Source organism: Triplophysa rosa, linkage group LG8 (assembly GCF_024868665.1).
Source record: "Triplophysa rosa linkage group LG8, Trosa_1v2, whole genome shotgun sequence".
NCBI lineage: Eukaryota > Metazoa > Chordata > Actinopteri > Cypriniformes > Nemacheilidae > Triplophysa > Triplophysa rosa.
Window position 1 is genome coordinate 10,486,247 of NC_079897.1, and position 19,438 is coordinate 10,505,684.

The 19,438-nt window shown below is 39.6% G+C and overlaps 1 protein-coding gene across 1 annotated transcript in view; it reads right to left on the reverse strand.

Moving 5' to 3' along the window:
• Positions 1 to 19,190, reverse strand: part of LOC130558320 (A disintegrin and metalloproteinase with thrombospondin motifs 16) — an 83,744-nt gene extending 64,554 nt beyond the window's left edge. The window contains exons 1-6 of the mRNA XM_057340674.1: positions 18,815 to 19,190; positions 18,653 to 18,731; positions 15,871 to 16,205; positions 2,671 to 3,004; positions 2,004 to 2,206; positions 905 to 988 (exon numbers count right to left, since the gene is read on the reverse strand). Coding sequence (XP_057196657.1) covers positions 905 to 988; positions 2,004 to 2,206; positions 2,671 to 3,004; positions 15,871 to 16,205; positions 18,653 to 18,731; positions 18,815 to 18,910 — 1,131 coding nt within the window. The 5' untranslated portion in view covers positions 18,911 to 19,190. The remainder of the gene's footprint in view (positions 1 to 904; positions 989 to 2,003; positions 2,207 to 2,670; positions 3,005 to 15,870; positions 16,206 to 18,652; positions 18,732 to 18,814) is intronic.
• Between the last annotated feature and the right edge of the window lie 248 nt (positions 19,191 to 19,438).

Here is a 19,438-nt window from a genome sequence, read left to right on the forward strand (position 1 = left end):
AGGGGTTGAGTATAGTATAGTGGAGTAATGCAAAGAAAAGTGTGGCAGAGTAGAGTAGAGTGGGGTAGAGTAGATTATAATGTAGAAGAGTAGGGCACAACATAATGAGCACAGTACAGTGGAGTAGAGAAAAATAGAGTTGGGTAAAGTAGAGCAGTGTAGAGTATAGAAGGGTACTGTTCAGAATGTGGTGAAATACAGGGAAAAAAACTGTTGTTGAAATGTCATAAAGTCCTGGTAGACCAACTCAAGTTGCTCATCAATATCTGAGCTGAGAAATTATCTGCTGCCTCTGTTGACCCCACCTCGGTAAATGAGTCTGTGGGCAATTAGCCACTCATGATGACCCTAGCTGATCCTGAGTCACTGTTGCTAATTCTTCCAACAAAAGAAAGGATAAGGGTAATTTTCTGCATTCCTCATCTTGTGGCTAAGGTGAACTTCATTAACATTAGCACAGGTGTATCAGTAACAAAGCCCTCATCTTCGGCCGTCTGCTGGCCTATTTTCCCACCGACACTACCCTCATATGGCTGGAATCCAGTGGAATGTCGTTCAGCCAATTATATGGTCATCTTTTAAACAAGACCTGTTCAGATATAACGTCTCAACGAAAGCCAAGGAGACAAGCCCCCGAAGGACAATAAAATCCACCATCTGAAGTGTTGCATTACCTTTTAAACCTCTGTATTATCTAAACTTCTTATGGTCCATGACATCAATCATCTCCAGAGGCCTTTTCCCTACTGTTTGACATTCATTCATTTACAAAGATATCTACACTTAGCTAAGGATTAACATTTCAGTTTGGACACGTACACTGTAGGTGATGTAATATTCTTAAAACATCTTAAAATCTTTCAACTGTAATATAAATTAAGTCAAAATTTTAAAATAATCTCACCTGGTCTTCATCCAACAGTATTAGTCCAACAATTACAATGTTGATATCACCTCCAATCGTTCCATCTTTAAAAAGTGTCGAGACCTTTGTGGAGATAAGGAACAATTAAATATTCTAAAATTTACAAGATGATTTTTTGTGCAAATGCAGCATTTATAGTAAGTCATTTAAACTCAGTATGACCTATTTAGAGACCCACCAACAGCTTCTCTTGGGGAAAATGAGAAACTTGTGGCTGGGATGTTTCTCAAAACTTCTTCAAAGCCTCACCTCTTTGTAGGCATATCAGATGTATTTAAAGGCGGGGTGACCGATTTCGGAATTACGCTTTAGACAACTAAGTCAGGCCGAGTACCAAAACAACCTTGTAGCCAATCAGCAGTAAGGTGCACAGTGCACAGGACGGACATTAGCCTAGTCGAGCGCTGACGAAAGCGACAGATGGGGGTAGGGGTGTTTTTGTTTTGGTGATTTGAACATCAACAACGGCTAAGAGAAATCGGACACCCCGCCTTTAAAGGAATACATTACCCCTATCTTGTTTCAAAAACCAGTGAGATATATGGGATTAAGTCTCTGGGATGGTCTAAGGTGCTCGGGTATCATAAATACAAACACTTCATCCCCCAAAACAAGCTTTCATTCCTTCTATTTTGTCTTTTGTGTTGGTGTCACCAAAACTGAGACATCCAGACTGATCTCAGGTGTCTGTATTTTGCTGATCCTTTGTAAAACAGAACTCTTAAAAAGCTTTCACAAGTTTTATGGTCATGCTCAAAACATGTAACGCTATCCTATTTTTTATTAGTGCTCAGATGTGTTTTCATTTGTGCTTAGATTTTTTTTCCATGCTTACTCTTAAAAGAGCATGAGTTTTATCAATCATTAACCAGTTCGGTCGGTCAGCCAGATATGCCACAACCAAGTGAAAACACATGCTGACCTCAGCTTGACATTATGGTCTGTCTTTTGAGAGCATGTCCAATTGTGCAACACAATATGCTTGGAACATAGAATGGATGGACAAATGGGGAGGTGGACAAACAGACCAACAAATAGATGGATGGACAGACAAATAAAAAAGTAATGTATGATTTACCATGTTTAAAACAGTAAGGACATATGTGGTTATGTTCTCTTGGCCATGATTCTCCATCATCTTACGGTCGACCACCACCAACGTCTCCACATTTAGTCTCTGGTATGGCAGAGGTTTCAGCATGATGGCTCGTTTCCCCCTGGACATAAATTTGTATTCATCCGGAAAAATATAGATATCTTCCTCAGGTGGTTTAGGCATATCTGTAATACAGTACAGAGACAATATCACTCAGGTGTCAGACACTCATTGGTAACCAATTTATTGTTAGACTAGAAATATGGAGTGCTTGGAAAAGTAGGTTTATATTAGACACTAATCTACGCCATCTGTGTCAAACTGTATTAGCTGTTACCTCACAACCCACATAAAATGTATTTAGTGAATGGTTATAATGGTTCAAATGCAGTGTGAGGATAAGGTGTATGTTTAGCGCTGGTGAGAATAATTCATCCCTGACCAAACACAATACAGGTGTGTAATGATGTCATGGTGTCAGAAATGAAAACATGTTAAAGCAGACCCTTAAACAGCTGTGACTTCATTGCATATGACCGCTCTGCAAAACACCCTCCCCCATTGACTGTCCAGTACAATGTAATGTAAACCAGCTTGGTGGAAATACAGACTCGTAAGGTATATTTGGAGAGAGTCCGTCCTTACATACATTTCTTCCGTCTTCCACAGTAGTGCTGTCTCTGATGGTTGTTGTCACGACTATGTGGCGTATGCTGATACTCCTCTGGATTTGTGTGTTTGCGTGGGGTCATCTCATCTCTTATGCTTATTCCCCACATGTAAGGAAATTCCATGCTGGAAGACTTTTTCTCAGATGTCATTCTTTTTCTTCTGATGTTTGTCTGTGTGTCTGTCAGTGTGGATCTCTTGTACAGGATGTGGGGATGGTGATCAGATGGTGCTGAGAAGCTCTCCAAAAGTGCCTGATGTGGGTGCAGTGGCTTCAGGAAATAATCAGCCTCTTGAGTCCTGATCAAACCTGACTAGAGGAAAAACACACACTAGTCAGCGCCTTGCCATCTGATGAATAAATTCTTTCTATGCAACATAAAATCAAACATAATGATCATGTGCTTTGGAACATAAAACAGACGCTTTCTTAATGTTCTCAAGACGCCTACAGACTCCAGATTATCAGATCGCTGGGCGAGTCTGAAAGCTGAAATTCATCTACATTAAAAGCTGTATTGCTGACACAACCCTTCCGAAAAACTGTTTAGACCAGCAGGAATTTCCATCAAGCAGTACGCTCTTACATCTACAGTATAACAAAACAACCGCTGGTGATCATCAATCTTGGAACTTTCAACAGAGAAGTGTGATTCTTGTTACAGTGAGAGCAGATCACATTTTTAGTGTTTTACTTACATGTAAAACCGAGCTCAGTTTGTGACATAAACACCCCAATTGCCCTTCTTTGAGAGTCATTCTATCACGTATACACTTCACATCCAATGCACTCTCAAGGACTCTTCAAACGCCCGTCTTAATGTCATGTCAGGTCACAACAGGACCTCACTTGAATACTCATTTTACGCACCCAGTTCGCTACAGTCTGAAAATGAGCCTTAATTGGGCTCAAAGGACCAGCTCCTCTCCAAATAAACAGACTGAGAACCCTTCGGAGAACCTGCTTGCACCCAATGTGCATTTGATTATCTGTCATCATTGCCAACAACACTTAAATTCATTGCAAGGCAATCATGCAGACAATAGCCTGTAAAACATATGTTGAGCTCTGGGAATAGAAGACAGAGGCAAAGCAGGTTGGATGTAAGGTTTTTCAGGATCATTTTATGCTGTATTTGAAAATGCCTTTAATATGTGCGTGGGGTCTATTATGATACCCAGTGATAATTTAGCAAGTACTGTATGTCTGCATATGTTTACGTACACATGCCTGTTCACAATCACCCTTTTATGAGTCTGTATGGTCGGAAGCAAATGAGCGCTAACGCCAAACTTTGAACACTGCGTGTTATATCACACCCAAGGTTCTAAAGACAAGAGTTGATGTTGATCTAATAAATGTCACCGATTATTATCCCATAATTCACTTTTGGGACTCTATTACCTACGCAGTTGACCGGAGGTCCGGTCTCACTGGCTCCAGGAATGTTGCCTTTGTTAAGTACTCAATGAGCAAAGCCATGCAGGTCTAGCCAGACTAAACAACTCAGATCCAAGATCATAGTGCGTGTTGGGATAAAGAGCTCATCTCGTAATTAACGCCTGTATAGGAGGTAACTGCTGACATATTTCAACAAGCGTCTTTTCAAACAAACACTTGCATGATACTGAACAGATGAATAAACACGTGGAACGGCCCAAGATGTACGACGACAATAAGATATTTCGATTAACACCACGCTCGTCCTTAGAGAGCTGAAATTAAGGATGATAAACTGGACTAAACAACTGCTCCAGAAGACACAATGGATCAATCAATTCGTACACAGGCTTGTGGATTGATGTGAAAATCACAGCCTTAAAATTCTTATTTATGACACTGCCTAAAAACTGTTGACACTACTTGTAGATGATCTATGTAGGCCGTATTTTTTACAGTGCAAAATCCAGAAGCACCGGCATAAAAATGTACAGGAATGCCTAAAAATAGCCAACCTAAAGAAATCTCCCTTAGATATCGGGGCGAGAAGAGTCACATGTTAACTACCACTGGCCCTGGATCAGATTTAAGTTAGCAAGGTCAGTTACCAGCTTTAACCATGCAGATGCTTCCAGAGCAGTGATTCAAGACTCCATCAAGACAAAAAACGCCTGGCACTTAATCTCGCCTGTAGACAAAAGGTTGTACAGTCAAGCATTTGATCCTTTATTAGACGGGAGAACTTCAAAGAGCAAAATTACCTAGTTGTTTTGGTGTCAAAGTAGAAACCCCATGAGATATGCTTCACTCCTGTCACTAGATCAGAGGGTTCAGTCAACAGAAGCGAACCCGCCAGGGCTGAGGCTATCAGGCCAGACTTACGATAAGGTTCAGACGGGACTGACCTGCATGACCCAACCCTGTTGCTTTCAATAACACTCACGTTGAGAGCTTAGGACTTCGCCAAGGTCGATCCCAATATTCAAGTACATTTTGTCATGATTGTGGAAATGAGGACCCAGGTGCAGACAACGGTGGACGAAAAACAAAAAACTTTTAATAAAAAAAACAAATCAAACACCCACGATGGGGAGACAAAATGGGAACAGAGCTAACAATACATAAAAATATAAACCAAAAACTTCCCACGTGGGGGACAAAACAAGCGGACAGGGTATTCAAACAGACTATATAAAACTAAGACAGGACTACACTATATAAAACTAAGACAGGACTACACTATATAAAACTAAGACAGGACTACACTAAATACACACAAGAAGACAGGATCAATGGATAAGCAACACTCACAGGAACTAGGAACAGCGGTGAATACAAAACTAATCAGCACAAGACAAGAGGTCAATATATAGGGAAATACAAACGAGGGATAATGACACAGGGCAGGTGAGGGTAATCAAACACTCAGGGAAAGTTAACGAGGAAACGAGATGGCGGGAACAGAGATGAGGACCGGAGAGAGAGAGTATGGAAGGCCGAAAGGTCAACAATCTCCATCTCCACATAAAACATAAGGCTTTGTCATGACTCTGCTACAGGACCAAGAAAATCATGACTAAGTGAAGCAGAGCCATGACACATTTATTCCCAATTTGCATTTATGCTGTTGACATACTTTGCCAGTTAGTCTTTAATACGGAAGCCGCTAGGTGTCACCGCGCTGCAACGGAAGAAAACACATGCAAACCGAAAAAACACCAGCAAATTCAGAAAGCATCTTCATTAGTTTGGCAACACATACCCTGCAAATTCTCGCAACACAAACAAATACAGAAACGCGCTGCAAATTCTCGCAACACAAACAAATACAGAAACGCGCTGCAAATTCTCGCAACACAAACAAATACAGAAACGCGCTGCAAGTACCACAAACGACAATGGAAGTGTTGGGCACTATGAACGGCGTAACTGTTAGGGAATAAGGGAACATTTACATCACTCCGCTAGAAGTGGAGAGGGAAAACCACCCAACTGCGCCGCATCACGAGTCAGAAAAGCAACGGACGAGTTTACATATAGTGAAAGATGATTTTACTATTTTAAATGATCTTTAATTCTATGATTTGTTTAACATAAATCTGTTATTTTACTTTTAGTAGCATTGTTATTGTATTACATTCGAGATGATGAATGAATGCCTTCACTGTTTATATTTTTATTTATATTTTATTATGGAATTAAAAGACGTTACATATGCGTGAGAGTATTCATTTATTTAGCTATTATCGTACAAACTAATGTTAAACTGTTAAAGTTGTAAGAGGCAGACATTCTTTTTTATTATTTTAGGTTTACCTCAGAAATTAATATGGCTGCACATATGTGAAAAAAGGCACACGAGATGAAACCCTCACGACACATCTTCACATGGTTGATCTAATTAAAATGTATTTTCTTATTGCAAGAGTTACAGTAGAGCTTCACATATATTAATAGTCAAAGCCGCAGCAGTCAAATAAATAAAAGCATAAACAATGGTGCATCAGTTTTCTGAGTCCCCCGGAAACGCTTCCGTTGTCATTTGTGGTACTTGCAGCGCGTTTCTGTATTAGTTTGTGTTGCGAGAATTTGCAGGGCATGTGTCGCCAAACTAATGAAGATGCTTTCTGAATTTGCTGGTGTTTTTTCGGTTTGCATGTTTTCTTCCATTGCAGCACGGTGACACCTAGCGGCTTCCGTACTTTAAGGTTCACTCAAAGGACAGTACAGAATATCAGTGACATAATTCAGACAGACAGTGAGAGACATTACAGTGACCTGTGTTGTGTTTTCCATTTCATTAAATCCACATGGTCTTTTCATACAGTATATTGTGCACCATACTTTTTGTATAATGCATTATAAAAGTAGTTTTAATGTATTAATTATACCTTGTAATGCACTTTATAATGCATTGTAATGTCTTATGAATAATTGTAACTACGTATACATTATAACACTTATCAATTCATTGGTTAGAGAGTCGGACTCATGACCAGAAGGTTGCCGGTTCGATTCCCAGGGCCGGCGGGTAACGACTGAGGTGCCCTTGAGCAAGGCACCAACCCCCACTTGCTCCCCGGGCGCTGCAGTGATAGCTGCCCACTGCTCCGGGTGTACGTGTGTTCACCACTTGCTGTGCGTGTGTTCACTACTCTCTGGATGGGTTAAATACAGAGGTCACATTTCGGGTATGGGTCACCATATCTGACTAATAGGTCACTTTCACTTCACTTCAATTCACTTCACATATAAACAATTATGTTGCATCATACTCTTTAATAACCCTTTATAATGCATTAAACATAAAGGCTTTAAGTGTTACCCATATGTTCAGTTATTTATCTTTATTAACTTCAGAATGTTCAAAAACTTGAATACACTTTCTACATCTGTCTGTTTCAGAATTGCAGTTGCTCTGAACACATTAAGCCTATGTAACATATATTTACATCTGTGTTTTACTATAGTGTAGTGATGTCTGCTGTCTTACAACGAAACCAAGATTGGCATCTGACATTTGTAACGCCTCCCCAACGAAGAGCAACAAATCAATCCACTACAAATTTGAATACAATACAAAATAAATTAACAATACAATATGTAAATGTAAACAATAATAATAATAATCAGCAGTGAGATTACAATGAGAAGACTTTTGCATTCCGTGCTTTTTAGAAGACAGTTTGAGATTATTTTTTTGCATAAGAAACATCTAAAAGAATATGAATCTTTAGAAGACTTTAGACCTACATTACATTTTGTGAGCCTAGGGTAACCGAGCAAAAAAATCTCAAACAGTAATATTTCTGGGGCAGTTTTTGTTATACAAGCTGTTAAATATGTCACAGTGAAAAACTCACTGCTGTCATAAAAGTTTGAATGATGCTGTCTAGAACTGGTGGGTAATGTAATGGACAAACATCAGTCTTATTTATATCCGCCACTATATAAATATCAAATCTCCTCTTAGCCAATTAGCTAACATAGAATGGGGGAATCCTGAATAAACCACAAATTTGTTGAGGTATCCAAGGGAAATGTGTTCTTTTCCGTTCATGCCAGGGAGAGTCTTACATTTTTAAATCAATTTACGCACATGGCACTTAGCATCATCTACCACACGTTAAGCACAATAGTGCAAATCCATGTTGTCGAGTGGGAGTGGTAGTGACTGCATTCTTGCATAAATAACACGTAAGAATCATCCTCCACATATCTGTCCGTGGTTCTCTCTGGTCCATGACAACCCTAACTAAAAACAAATGTCTGCACTGCCTCCTTAAATACCTCTCGTGAAATTACACACTGAGAGCTACAAGGTGCAAATAGCAGTCATAAAGCGCCAGAAGACGGGGGCGAGACGCTACCTGGGAGAGAAATAACAGCTGCGCTGCCGCAGTCATGGAAACGGGCAGATCCGGGCATGACCTAAGAACCCTAATCAAAGGAGTTGAGCGGATATCAGAAGCCTGTGAAGGATGCACCTGATGCAGCAACTATTTTCATCTGAGAGAAGACTGTGCTTGTCTGGATGCATTTAGAAATTGAAACCGAATCTGTGCTCTCAATCGAGGATCAGTAAAAAAAAAAGAGGACTAGAACTAGTTTTATATGCCAGCTAAAGATATTTGAGAAGGTGTCAATGTTTCGTTTTTAAATCCTGTTACATCATCTCGGTGACTATCTCTCTCTGTTATGAAGGGGTGAATACATAAGAAGTTTTAAATGAATAGAATGTTACTGGATGCTACTTCATTTTTTCCGAATCTATTCTTTTGACAGTTGCTGTTTGTTTCTATCACAAGTAGGGAAAATAACAAAAGGAAGAAATGCTTATAGCTTACAGTGACTGTATATACAGTATGAAGTACAGATCAACTGGCTCTCCATAGAAACAGTCTCTCCAGAAGGACCACATTTATTCCCGTGCGTTGACAATCACCTCCCGCCAACAATTAGTCATCCATTGGCGCCTCTTTGCGCTTTGTTTTTACAGGGCAAATCACGCCACGCTCTATTTCTGTTCTTCATAAATAAATATGTTACTTTTTAATTCTGTCAGCCTATCAAGGCCACGCTCACAGCTTGTAGAGTGAAGTATGGAAATGTTTTTCAAAGAATAATAATGTATATATTTTGGACAAGAGTTATATTTTGAGCTGCTGGGGGCGACTGGGCTTGGTTTTCAAAGCCTGGATGCACATGATAAATGTTATATCATAAGCATCATGGGAAATTCCATGTTAGAGGATAAACCTATGTGCTAAATTGACCTTAACAACAGTCTTAATGCCCCAGTTAAAAATTGCAGTCATCTGTATCCTCTCCCTGTACATTTCCATCCACATTAATGCAAGTTGTGGTATGTGTGTTGGAAATCTGGATTACATATCTTTGGGTATTTACACTGTTAACCCTTTAAAGTACATGAAACGTTATTCACAACCCAGTTTATTTAAGTTTTCCCAAGTGAAACATGAAAGTAGGCAGGACTTTATCCATCAAGAGTTGATTGGATCATGAAAAATGGCCGTTCTGCATCAGAATAGAGCCAGACCTGAATGTGAAAATGCATACATAGCTAAAATCGAGCTACATGTCGACTAAAGATTACGAAGAAAACTCATTTTACTTCTCTTTGGAATAACACACGCATGAATTGTGCCATAACACTGAACACACAGTTGTACATGTATTAAAGGGGTCATATGACACGGCTAAAATGAATATTATCATTTGTTTTAGATGTAATGCAATGTGTATACACAATTTAATGTTCAAAAACGTTGTATCTTCCTCACACCATGCATGTTTGTCTCTCCTCGTTGCCCCGCCTCTCTGAAACTCGCAGATTTTTTACAAAGCTCATCACTCTGAGTAACGAGGGGTGCTATGATTGGCCAGTTAACCAGTGCATAGTGATTGGTCGAATGCGTGTGACGGAAATGTAACGCCTCTTACCATATTTGGAACATCAGGTTCCAAAGCAATTGGACAGGTACGCCCACCTTACTTGCGTATACATTTGGGCGGTCTTAGTCAACTCATACCACGAACTGACGTAGATTTGTGGGTGTGTGGTTACACAAGGCATTTCAGGAAGGTCAGGGTGAGCATTCGCTTTTAGATAGAATGCATCTTTTGTTCCGACAATTTTTACGTGTCTAATACACGCATGGGCAACTTATAACACACCAAAGACACAGAAAAACACGTATTCGCGCCACATGACCCTTTAAGAAAGTTAATACTCTAAATAAATGCTATTTAATTATGATTTATTTGCTGACTAAGCACTGGAAGAGTTTTTCAAATCGTTAAAATAAACAACCACAACAAACCTTTTAAGACCAGATATTGGGGGTGTTAACTGGGGGGCTTCATTTGTACATTTACCAGTCCTTCAAACAGCTCATGGCTTCCATCAACCATAATTTGCCTATTACTGCAGATTGGCAACACTTCAGAAAGACTTTCACAATGGAGATTCCACAAAATGGCAGCCGTTTACCCTCCTAATTGGCATCCCATGTGCCACCGCTGAAGTCACACATTGTACCTTGTAACATTTTTACAGAAAAACATCTGCACAACCACCTTACTCACTTCTGTTTGAAGCCGTCGGCTTGAAATCGTTCAGATTTGTGAACTGTGAATTCGATCGCCCGTGCTCACGCTTGTTAATTTCAATTTGGGACTTTTTATGGTGAACTAAGATCATCATCAAAGCACTGCCCTGCCAACCTTTAATGGTGATCTGCCAAGCGGTCTCAGTCATTCAAAGTGCATTTAAACATGGGCATTACTGGACAAGGACCATAGTCGGACTGAACTAATGACTCCACATTGTTAATAACATCCAGCTGTGGACGTGTGATAGTCCACAGTATTACAGAATCACACTGCCAAGAAGACCAAGAACAAGTTCAATGACAGTAAGCTTTCCTGTAGCTCAGTGGTTAGAGCATGGTGTTAGCAACACCAAGAACATGGGTACGATCCCAGGGATTGCACATACTTAGAAACAAATGTGTAGTGTAATGCAATGTAAGTTGTTTTGGATAAAAGCCTCTGCCAAATGCATAAATGTCAGATTTGACTTGCTTGTTTTTAATGGCTGATGAGGTGAAAGGTCAGTTTTAGGGTGTCATTTGGAAACAAATTGCTACAGGATTACACTAACGTGGAAAAACTGATATTAATTCAGCACAAATTGTTTCAGCAATCTTAAAGATGATTTTTCTACTTAAAGATTTGATTTGTGCACTATAGACCACTTCACAAGATGTAAACACTGGTCCAGAAACACTTCTGGCTTCATCTGTACTTATTTTATTTTAAAATCTTACATATATAATTAAATCTTAAAGATATTTGTTTAAAGTGACAGTTTACCCAAAAATAAAAATTCTGTCATCATTTACTCACCCTCTTGTCATTTTCAAACCTTTATAACTTTCTTCCACAGAACACAAAATAAATTTTGAAGAAAGTTTGTAACCGAACAGCACTGGACCCCATTCACTTCTATTGTATTAACATGAAACCAATGCAAGTGAATGGGGTCCAGTTAACAACATTTTTCTAAATATCTTCTTTTGTTTTCTGCGGAAGATAGAAAGTCACGCAGATTTGAAATGACAAAAGGGTGAGTAGCCTAAATGATGACAGAATTTTTATTTTTGCGTGAACTATCACTTCAACATTGTGATTCGGTTATAAATTATCTGTTGATTGTAACCATTTGTGTAGTGTTAAAAAACTGAAACAGGAAGTTCTTCTGGACCAGTGTTGGATTAGCATTGTTTTTCTGTTTCTCGTTTTCCAAAGTGGTCTATATTACAAATCTTCTGACGTCATTCGATCAACAACTCTGATATCTCATTCAGCCTTCTGCATATTCAAACTTCCCGCATAATGATCAGTCACAGGATACACTACACAATAGTATTTAGTATTTCTGGCTTTGAACATCTTGTTTGCATTTTTAATTTTGAAAGATGATGTTTGCATTTATGGGATCATGAATTAAATGCAAAATAACTTCTCTTCGTTTTCCACATAAATGGCATGGTGGTGAGTCAATGATGACAGAATTTAGGCGAGCTATATAGAATTTGAAAAGCTTTATTTTTTGCCATTGGTTTAACAACCAAATAAATTCCAAACTCAATAAAGTGCTGCGAAATGTTGAGAAATACATTCAATTAAATGGCCCTCCTGTTCATTAAAAGCTAAAGATATTTTAATTGAATTATTTAATGCAAAATATATTATGCCAAATAAACATACTCTAGAACTCCGTGCCAAAACAAACTATTAACAAACAAAACATATTTTATTAATGAGTATGTGAGTTCAATATGTGTTTGTGTCCACTGAGGACATATATAGATTCTTCAAATGTCTATTTGACAAATAAAAAGAGCAGGGGCGTAGCCAGAACTTTTTTTTAGAGGTGGCCAGGTAAGACCCAGTGATTTTATTAGGGTGACCAAAAAATCCTTACAGACAGAAATTCTTTAACTTCTAGTGTAATTTACACCAATTCTTCATTACACATAGTTTGCTGGTCAAAAACATACACAAATAACGTAAAGTAAACAATTTATTTGCAACGCTTTCATGTCCTAACATTATTAAAAAATAATTTGCTAGCTATCATTTGCAGTAAGTTAGCATTTTTTATAGAAAATAAACATTGCAGTACCACAAATTAAACTCGCGATGAACTTCCATGGTACACAGACCAGTGGCGTAGCCAGAATTTTGTTTTTGAGGGGGCTTGTCTGTAAATGAGGGGGCCATTTTGTATATGTATATTGTCACGGTTGGCAGGAAAGAACCCAAGCGCAGGCAGGCAGTGACGGGGTTAACAAAAAACAATACTTTATTTATTACAAAACAAAAGACAAAGCAAACACCCACGATGGGGATATAAACAAGAAAACAAGATAACAGGAAGCAGACAAGACGTAGACTAACTAAGACTAAACTAAAATAAACAACACTGGACAAAAGCTAAACTTAAGACTTACTAAACTCAACTTGACAGGGGTTATCACAGACAACAGGAACACAGCACACATGGCAGACGAAAGGCACTCAACGAAACCATACACAACGTAATACAGAACAGAGTACAATCCAACAGCACAAGACAAAGAAACATGAGGGTATAAATAGGGAGAGACAAACGAGGGATAATTACATGGGGCAGGTGTGGGACATTAAACACTCAGGGAAAGATAACGAGGAAACAAGAGGAATGGGGCCAATGACAAGACACTGGAGAGAACGTATATTATTGTCAAACGGACAATAATATGTTTCTCTCCACACATAACCAAAGACTTTGTCATGGCTCTGCTACAGGACCAAGAAAAACATGACTAAGGAAGCAGAGCCATGACATATATAGCCATTTATATTTTTCTATTACTAAACTGATACACCTATATTATACAGCACATTTCACCATTTTAGCTAACTTAAACATAGCCAAGCGGTTCTTAATCCTGGTTTACGCTGATTTAAATCACCAGCTTGTTAGAAGAGCGCTCCATGAATAAACTGTGTTCCTATTGACATGGTCCCTACACAGTGTTCACTGCTCTCTACTCCCTGCACACAGGAAATCAGCTGAAGTTACTTCTGAAGTTAACTTCAGTTCAGAATACGAATTTGCGCTACACGATTGCCTGCACACAGGGACAAGACTTACTATGGAAATTTGAAGGGTTATTTAATCGCAATCGTGAGATTTGCGTAGTAGTCACGATTCGTGCACTTCAATGTCTTTTATGTCCACTTCGCAAACCTCTGAAGCAGTAGGAGAAGCATACAAAATATGCAGAGCGGGGGGTCGTAAGGATCAGTATTGAACCGCAGTAGCTCGGCGGCTACCAGTCAAACCATTGGCTTACCTTTTACATGACAATGCGGAGTGTTCGAGATTGAGAAAAGTTTCTGTTGAGAAAAGTCTTTCGACACTACAAGAAGTCATATGCAGTGTAATTGTTATCTTTAGCAGTCTACTCATTTTCTTCTTGCTCATCTTTTTGTAATATATATAAAAACAGACTAGTGTGCACCCGCCATCGCAGCATATAAATTAAACTCTTGGCGCAAAAGATGCTACGCACAACACGTGACATAATTAAACCAATAACTTTGAAAACAGCGAAGAGCACTGATTGGGCGATCAACCAGAGTAACAAATCAACAATTCCTTATTTTTTATTTTAAGAAATCAAAAATCTGAGGGGGACGTACATGTAAATCATGTACATGTACGGCCCCTCGTGGCTACGCTACTGACACAGACAGTACACTGTCACGAAGCGGTTAGCAGCTGTTCAGCTATAGCGCTCAGACTGTTTGCGTCAGTGCGTCAGCATATGACATCATATTAACGCGAGAGTAATGTTACTTCAGTGCACACGCTAAATAATCTGAGCAGCACTCCGTATCCGTAAACTCCAACACACATCTTAAAACTGCTTCACACAACAGAGGTGGCCAGATAGGTGGCCATCCATCATTCAGGGGTAGCCGTGGCCACCCGTGGCCACCATGTAGCTACGCCCCTGAAAAAGAGGCTCTGTTCTCTAGTAAAACCTCCCCTGACCCAAATTTATGAGAGTTATTGAGTCACTGGTTTAAGGGGATTTCAACGCTGCTTTTTTAGCCGGCCTCTATTGATGGGACAGGGCACATTATGTCAGCCCAGTCAGAGGAAAGTCATGAGAATAGTGGCACAGCCACTTTGCTCTTCCAGCGTCTACTGGGAGACGACGGAGAGCCAAAATAACAAAAGCACTCGGGAGAGTGGAGGTTTCTTTGCACACTGAACATTAATCCATGGATAAAACAAATAGATGAGATGATGGGTAGATTTGACGGAAGATTACATCCAGTTCGAATCTCAAAGGCCTACGTGAATGATTCAATGACACATTTGCTGTACTCCAGTACATTCCACAAATCCTTGGTGTCGTGGCTCTTATTCTCTTTAAGGACATTAATAAATACTTTCGGGTCTGTTTTTATTATCACTGTCAATTATTTGAACTAAAAAAACACAAACAAAACTTCCTTTTGATGTTTAGTCAGGCGAAATGTAACAAAATAGAGTACAGTAGAACAGAGAATAGAATAGAATAGAATAGAGTGGAATAGAGGATGCTTATTCTTTATGAAAGGATAAAGCCTAAAAGCAGTCAAAAACTGTGTCTGAATTCGCCCCCTATCTCCTACATAGTGCACTATATCGGGTGTCAGCCATTTTGTAAACAGAGTAAACAACTAATTTCCCTACATTTGTTCACTACTCTTTACCCACAATGCAATGTAAAAATGAACTACCATTTTACAAAACAATCCATAAAGCCACACAGGTGTAATGTAAGCGTTATGACGAATGTCCGCGACAGTACTGTCAGACGCAAGATATATTACGTCAGTATCCAAAATTGTTCACTCGTTTTCATTCACTTCTTCCCCATATAGTGGACTATTTAGCATTCGCTATATAGGGAATAGTGCATGAGTGAACAAACGAGCGAATTCAGACGCAGCTAAAGAGTATACTTTTTAAAAACCCTAATCTACCTTTTTGCAGACTTTAATCCCTCTCTGAATCCCTCACAGCTTTCCCAAATGACAATTATAGAATTGCGTACAGTCAATCATCTCTCAACACAATGAAACAAAATGACCTATTGGTTTACTCACCATCCCTGCACATGTCGACAGGGCCACGGATGAGTTGACCTTAGATCTCAGCACCCCGTGGTAGAAGCAGAGGTCATCTGTAGGAAATGGCTGCAGGCTCTTGGTGCCTTCTCTGCCCAGGGTTTGTACGGTAAAGCTGGGTGCAATCAGGTCATTTGACGGCTCCAGTTCCAGGTGAAAGTCTTGGCCTAGCCCATGAAGCCTGAAGTGAACCGTGTTTCTGAGGTTGTGACCTTGGCTATCTGCTGAGCGTTTCCTGCGGTGGTGATGAGCAACAGCATGGGAGATGTAACGTCCATCGTGATCCACCTCGTATGGAGCCGCAATCTCATATTCTATATAGGAGATGAAGTGAGGTCATCACTGCATACACAGTAATATAATGCAAATGAAAAACCTACAGTATATGGAAGAATGGAAGTGACTACGTCTGTTTGGATATGGATTCAATTCATGAGGTGAATTCAGTGCATTATGAGAAATATAGTATGGCAAAACAAATTTGCCTATTGTTTCACAGCTTTCCTTTTCTGCTGACATCACCAGTCTATCACCAATTCCTATTTTTGTCATCTACTCCCCGCTAAACACCTGTCATATAAAGACTATTATTCACAATATAATAAATTCCTAAAGAATGAGATCAAAGTTATGGATTTGGCCGTGATTGCAGTTTTAGTTAGCATGCGTGTTCCCTGGGATGTGAACCCACAACCTTTATGCAGCTGACGCAATGCACAGAATTACAAACCACATTTTTTTTCTCAATATCCTCTTTAACTATCACATTATGCTAATTTCATTCAGATTTTAAAGGGGTCATATGGCGGAAGTACGTGTTTTTCTGTGTTTTTGGTGTGTTATAAGTTGCCCATGCATGTATTAGACACGTCAAATTGCAGAAATGAAAGTGTGGGAACAAAAGATGCATTCTATCTAAAAGCGAATGCTCAACCAGACTTGCCTGAAACGCCTCGTGTAACCACACCCCGGCGAATCTACGTAACTTCGTAACATGATTTGACTAAGACTGCCCAAATCTACACGTAGTTAAGGTGGGCGTAATTGTAAATCTCATTGTATCGCCTGTCAGTACAATTGCTTTGGAACCTGATGTTCCGAATATGGTAAGAGGCGTTACATTTCCGTGAAATGCTTGCAGTATTTGACCAATCACTACGCACTGGTGAACTGGCCAATCATAGCACACCTCGCTTTTCAGAGTGATGAGCTTTGTAAAAAATCTGTGCGTTTCAGAGAGGCGGGGCAAAGAGGAGATACAAACATGCACGGTATGTGGAAAATACAGCGTATTTTAAACTTTAAATGGTGTAAACACATTGCGTTACAAACATATATAACAAACAATAATATTCGTTTTAGTTTAACTCCTTTAAAGAAAGAGTCATTTTGGCGCGAGTATTCCGGTTGCATCCCTGAAATACACACAAGTTAGTTAAATACAAATATCTTTATCTTCACCGCAATGGCTGTGATTTTTATTCTCCAAGAAAGTGAATGGGCTGAGAATTTGAATGCATCATTTTTATGATCCACATCGGAGCAAAAAAACAATGCCATATCTTGCAAACACTATTGCTATTGTACAGAATAATTAATAACATCCATACAAAAGCAAGCTGATGTGATTTATAAAAAGGAAGCGTCAGCGTGCTGCTCACGATCACAAAGGTCAGAGGAGGTGTTTCGTGAGTTTGACCTGGGAATACACCCGCTATCTTCTCATCCTCATGGTGGTCTGATGGCTGAGGTTATAAATGCTTTTACAGACATGACCAGACAGATTTATGATCCTTGGCCGTGAGGTAAGATACTCCTGAGACACAAACTGATGACACACACTCTTAATCAGATGTGACATGGAAGCATACAGTATCATTCCTATTTTCTCTTACACAAACACACACACACGCTATTATATCAGGCTAACCCAGCCTCAAAGTCTGTGCCAGATGCAGAGACCCTTCACAAGATACAGGCAGTAAACGCACACAGAGACTGTTTGTAAAGCTTTGCTGATTGATGGAGAGCTTCTTTAAGTGTCTGCCTTTGTTCATTGTTCACTAAGTCCCAGCGCATGCCAATCTTTTTTGCTGTCTTTCTTAAAGTGTGTGGGGGGTTAAGCGTGTTATGTGACTTTACTTACCAATAGTTTGGGGACAAATTGTCCCCTGAAGCTAGTTAAATTAGGAAAATGACGTGTGTGTGTTCTTGTTTGCCTCCGAATGTTGCCACAAGGATACTAAGTCAGATCCACATAGATATTGATTATTAAACGTACTAAATTATGCTTATTTAAACATTTAAAAATGCAAAAAAGGTTTCTGTGAGGGTTCGTTTTAGAGATAGGGTGAGGGTTAAGGGATAGAAAATACAGTTTGTACCTTAACACGAGCAAGTGTGTGTGTTTTTCCACTTAAATAGTGGGTAACTATAGTAGGTTCAGTAAAAATATCAAATAATATTAGCAAAGCAAGAATTTTACAACCCTTTTCAGGATGCATTTATTTCGAGAAGTATGATGTCTAGTGCCCCCTGCCGTCGAGAGCTCATACAGGCTGTGTTTCTCGAAAGAACGCACCTACACATCCACCTATACGTTTCTAGTGACGTTTAAATTTTGATTCACAAACCTCACATACCTACTAATGAAAATACATTACATAATAATAATAAAACCCTACATTTTTTCTACATCAAGAATCAAACCTGCGACTGACAGCTGTCAATCAAATCTAACAGGTAATTGTTTAGCTCTCACCTGTGCTTTGAGGTAACAGCAATGACTCCAGCAGAGATGAAGGACCACGATGAAGAGTTGCAGATGCAAAGTGAACTCTCTGCATGGAAAAACACTGCTCAGTGAACATGCATAAAGTGCATGCAATTAAAAAAGGATTACTTTATTCTGACGATCGCTCACCTGGAGACATCCAAGCACAACAATGAGAATTAACAGGACAGGACAGATGGATGCTGTATAATTTCTTCTTTTTGGCAGAGTGCGCAGGAAAGCCATAACTCCTGCAAGCACGTATCCAAAATCCGCTGTGAAAAACAGCCTCTGCGCCTCTCCAAACGCGCTCCGCGCTCCCAATTCAACACTGGACGCTCTTATTGCGAGAAACCTTTTCAAAGCTGTCACATAGCATCAGTGAAAAGTCCCTTCAAATCACACGGGATGTTGAAGTCATGTTCTGAATCAGTGTATATCCAGATCCAACGCATGTTTTAAGTGAGCTTTCTCTGCGCCAGCCTAACAGAGTTTAAGTAGTGTGCCATTCTTTTCATAAAGATGTTATGGGTCTCGCACTCAGCAGTGGTCGTGCGATCTGCGCGCTCTGGTGAAGAGAGCTGTGCAGACCCTGGTGAGCTACACACGAGCTTCTGAAGAGCCAATCACAAGTTACACCTGTGCGCACGTCAAAAACACCAAAACCCCTGTCAAGGACCACCTCCCTGTAATTCCCACCAGATAAAACGCGTAAGGTGCTGAATAATAGCTAAAATAAAATCGCGACGTTGTGCGCCCACCAATTAATTAACT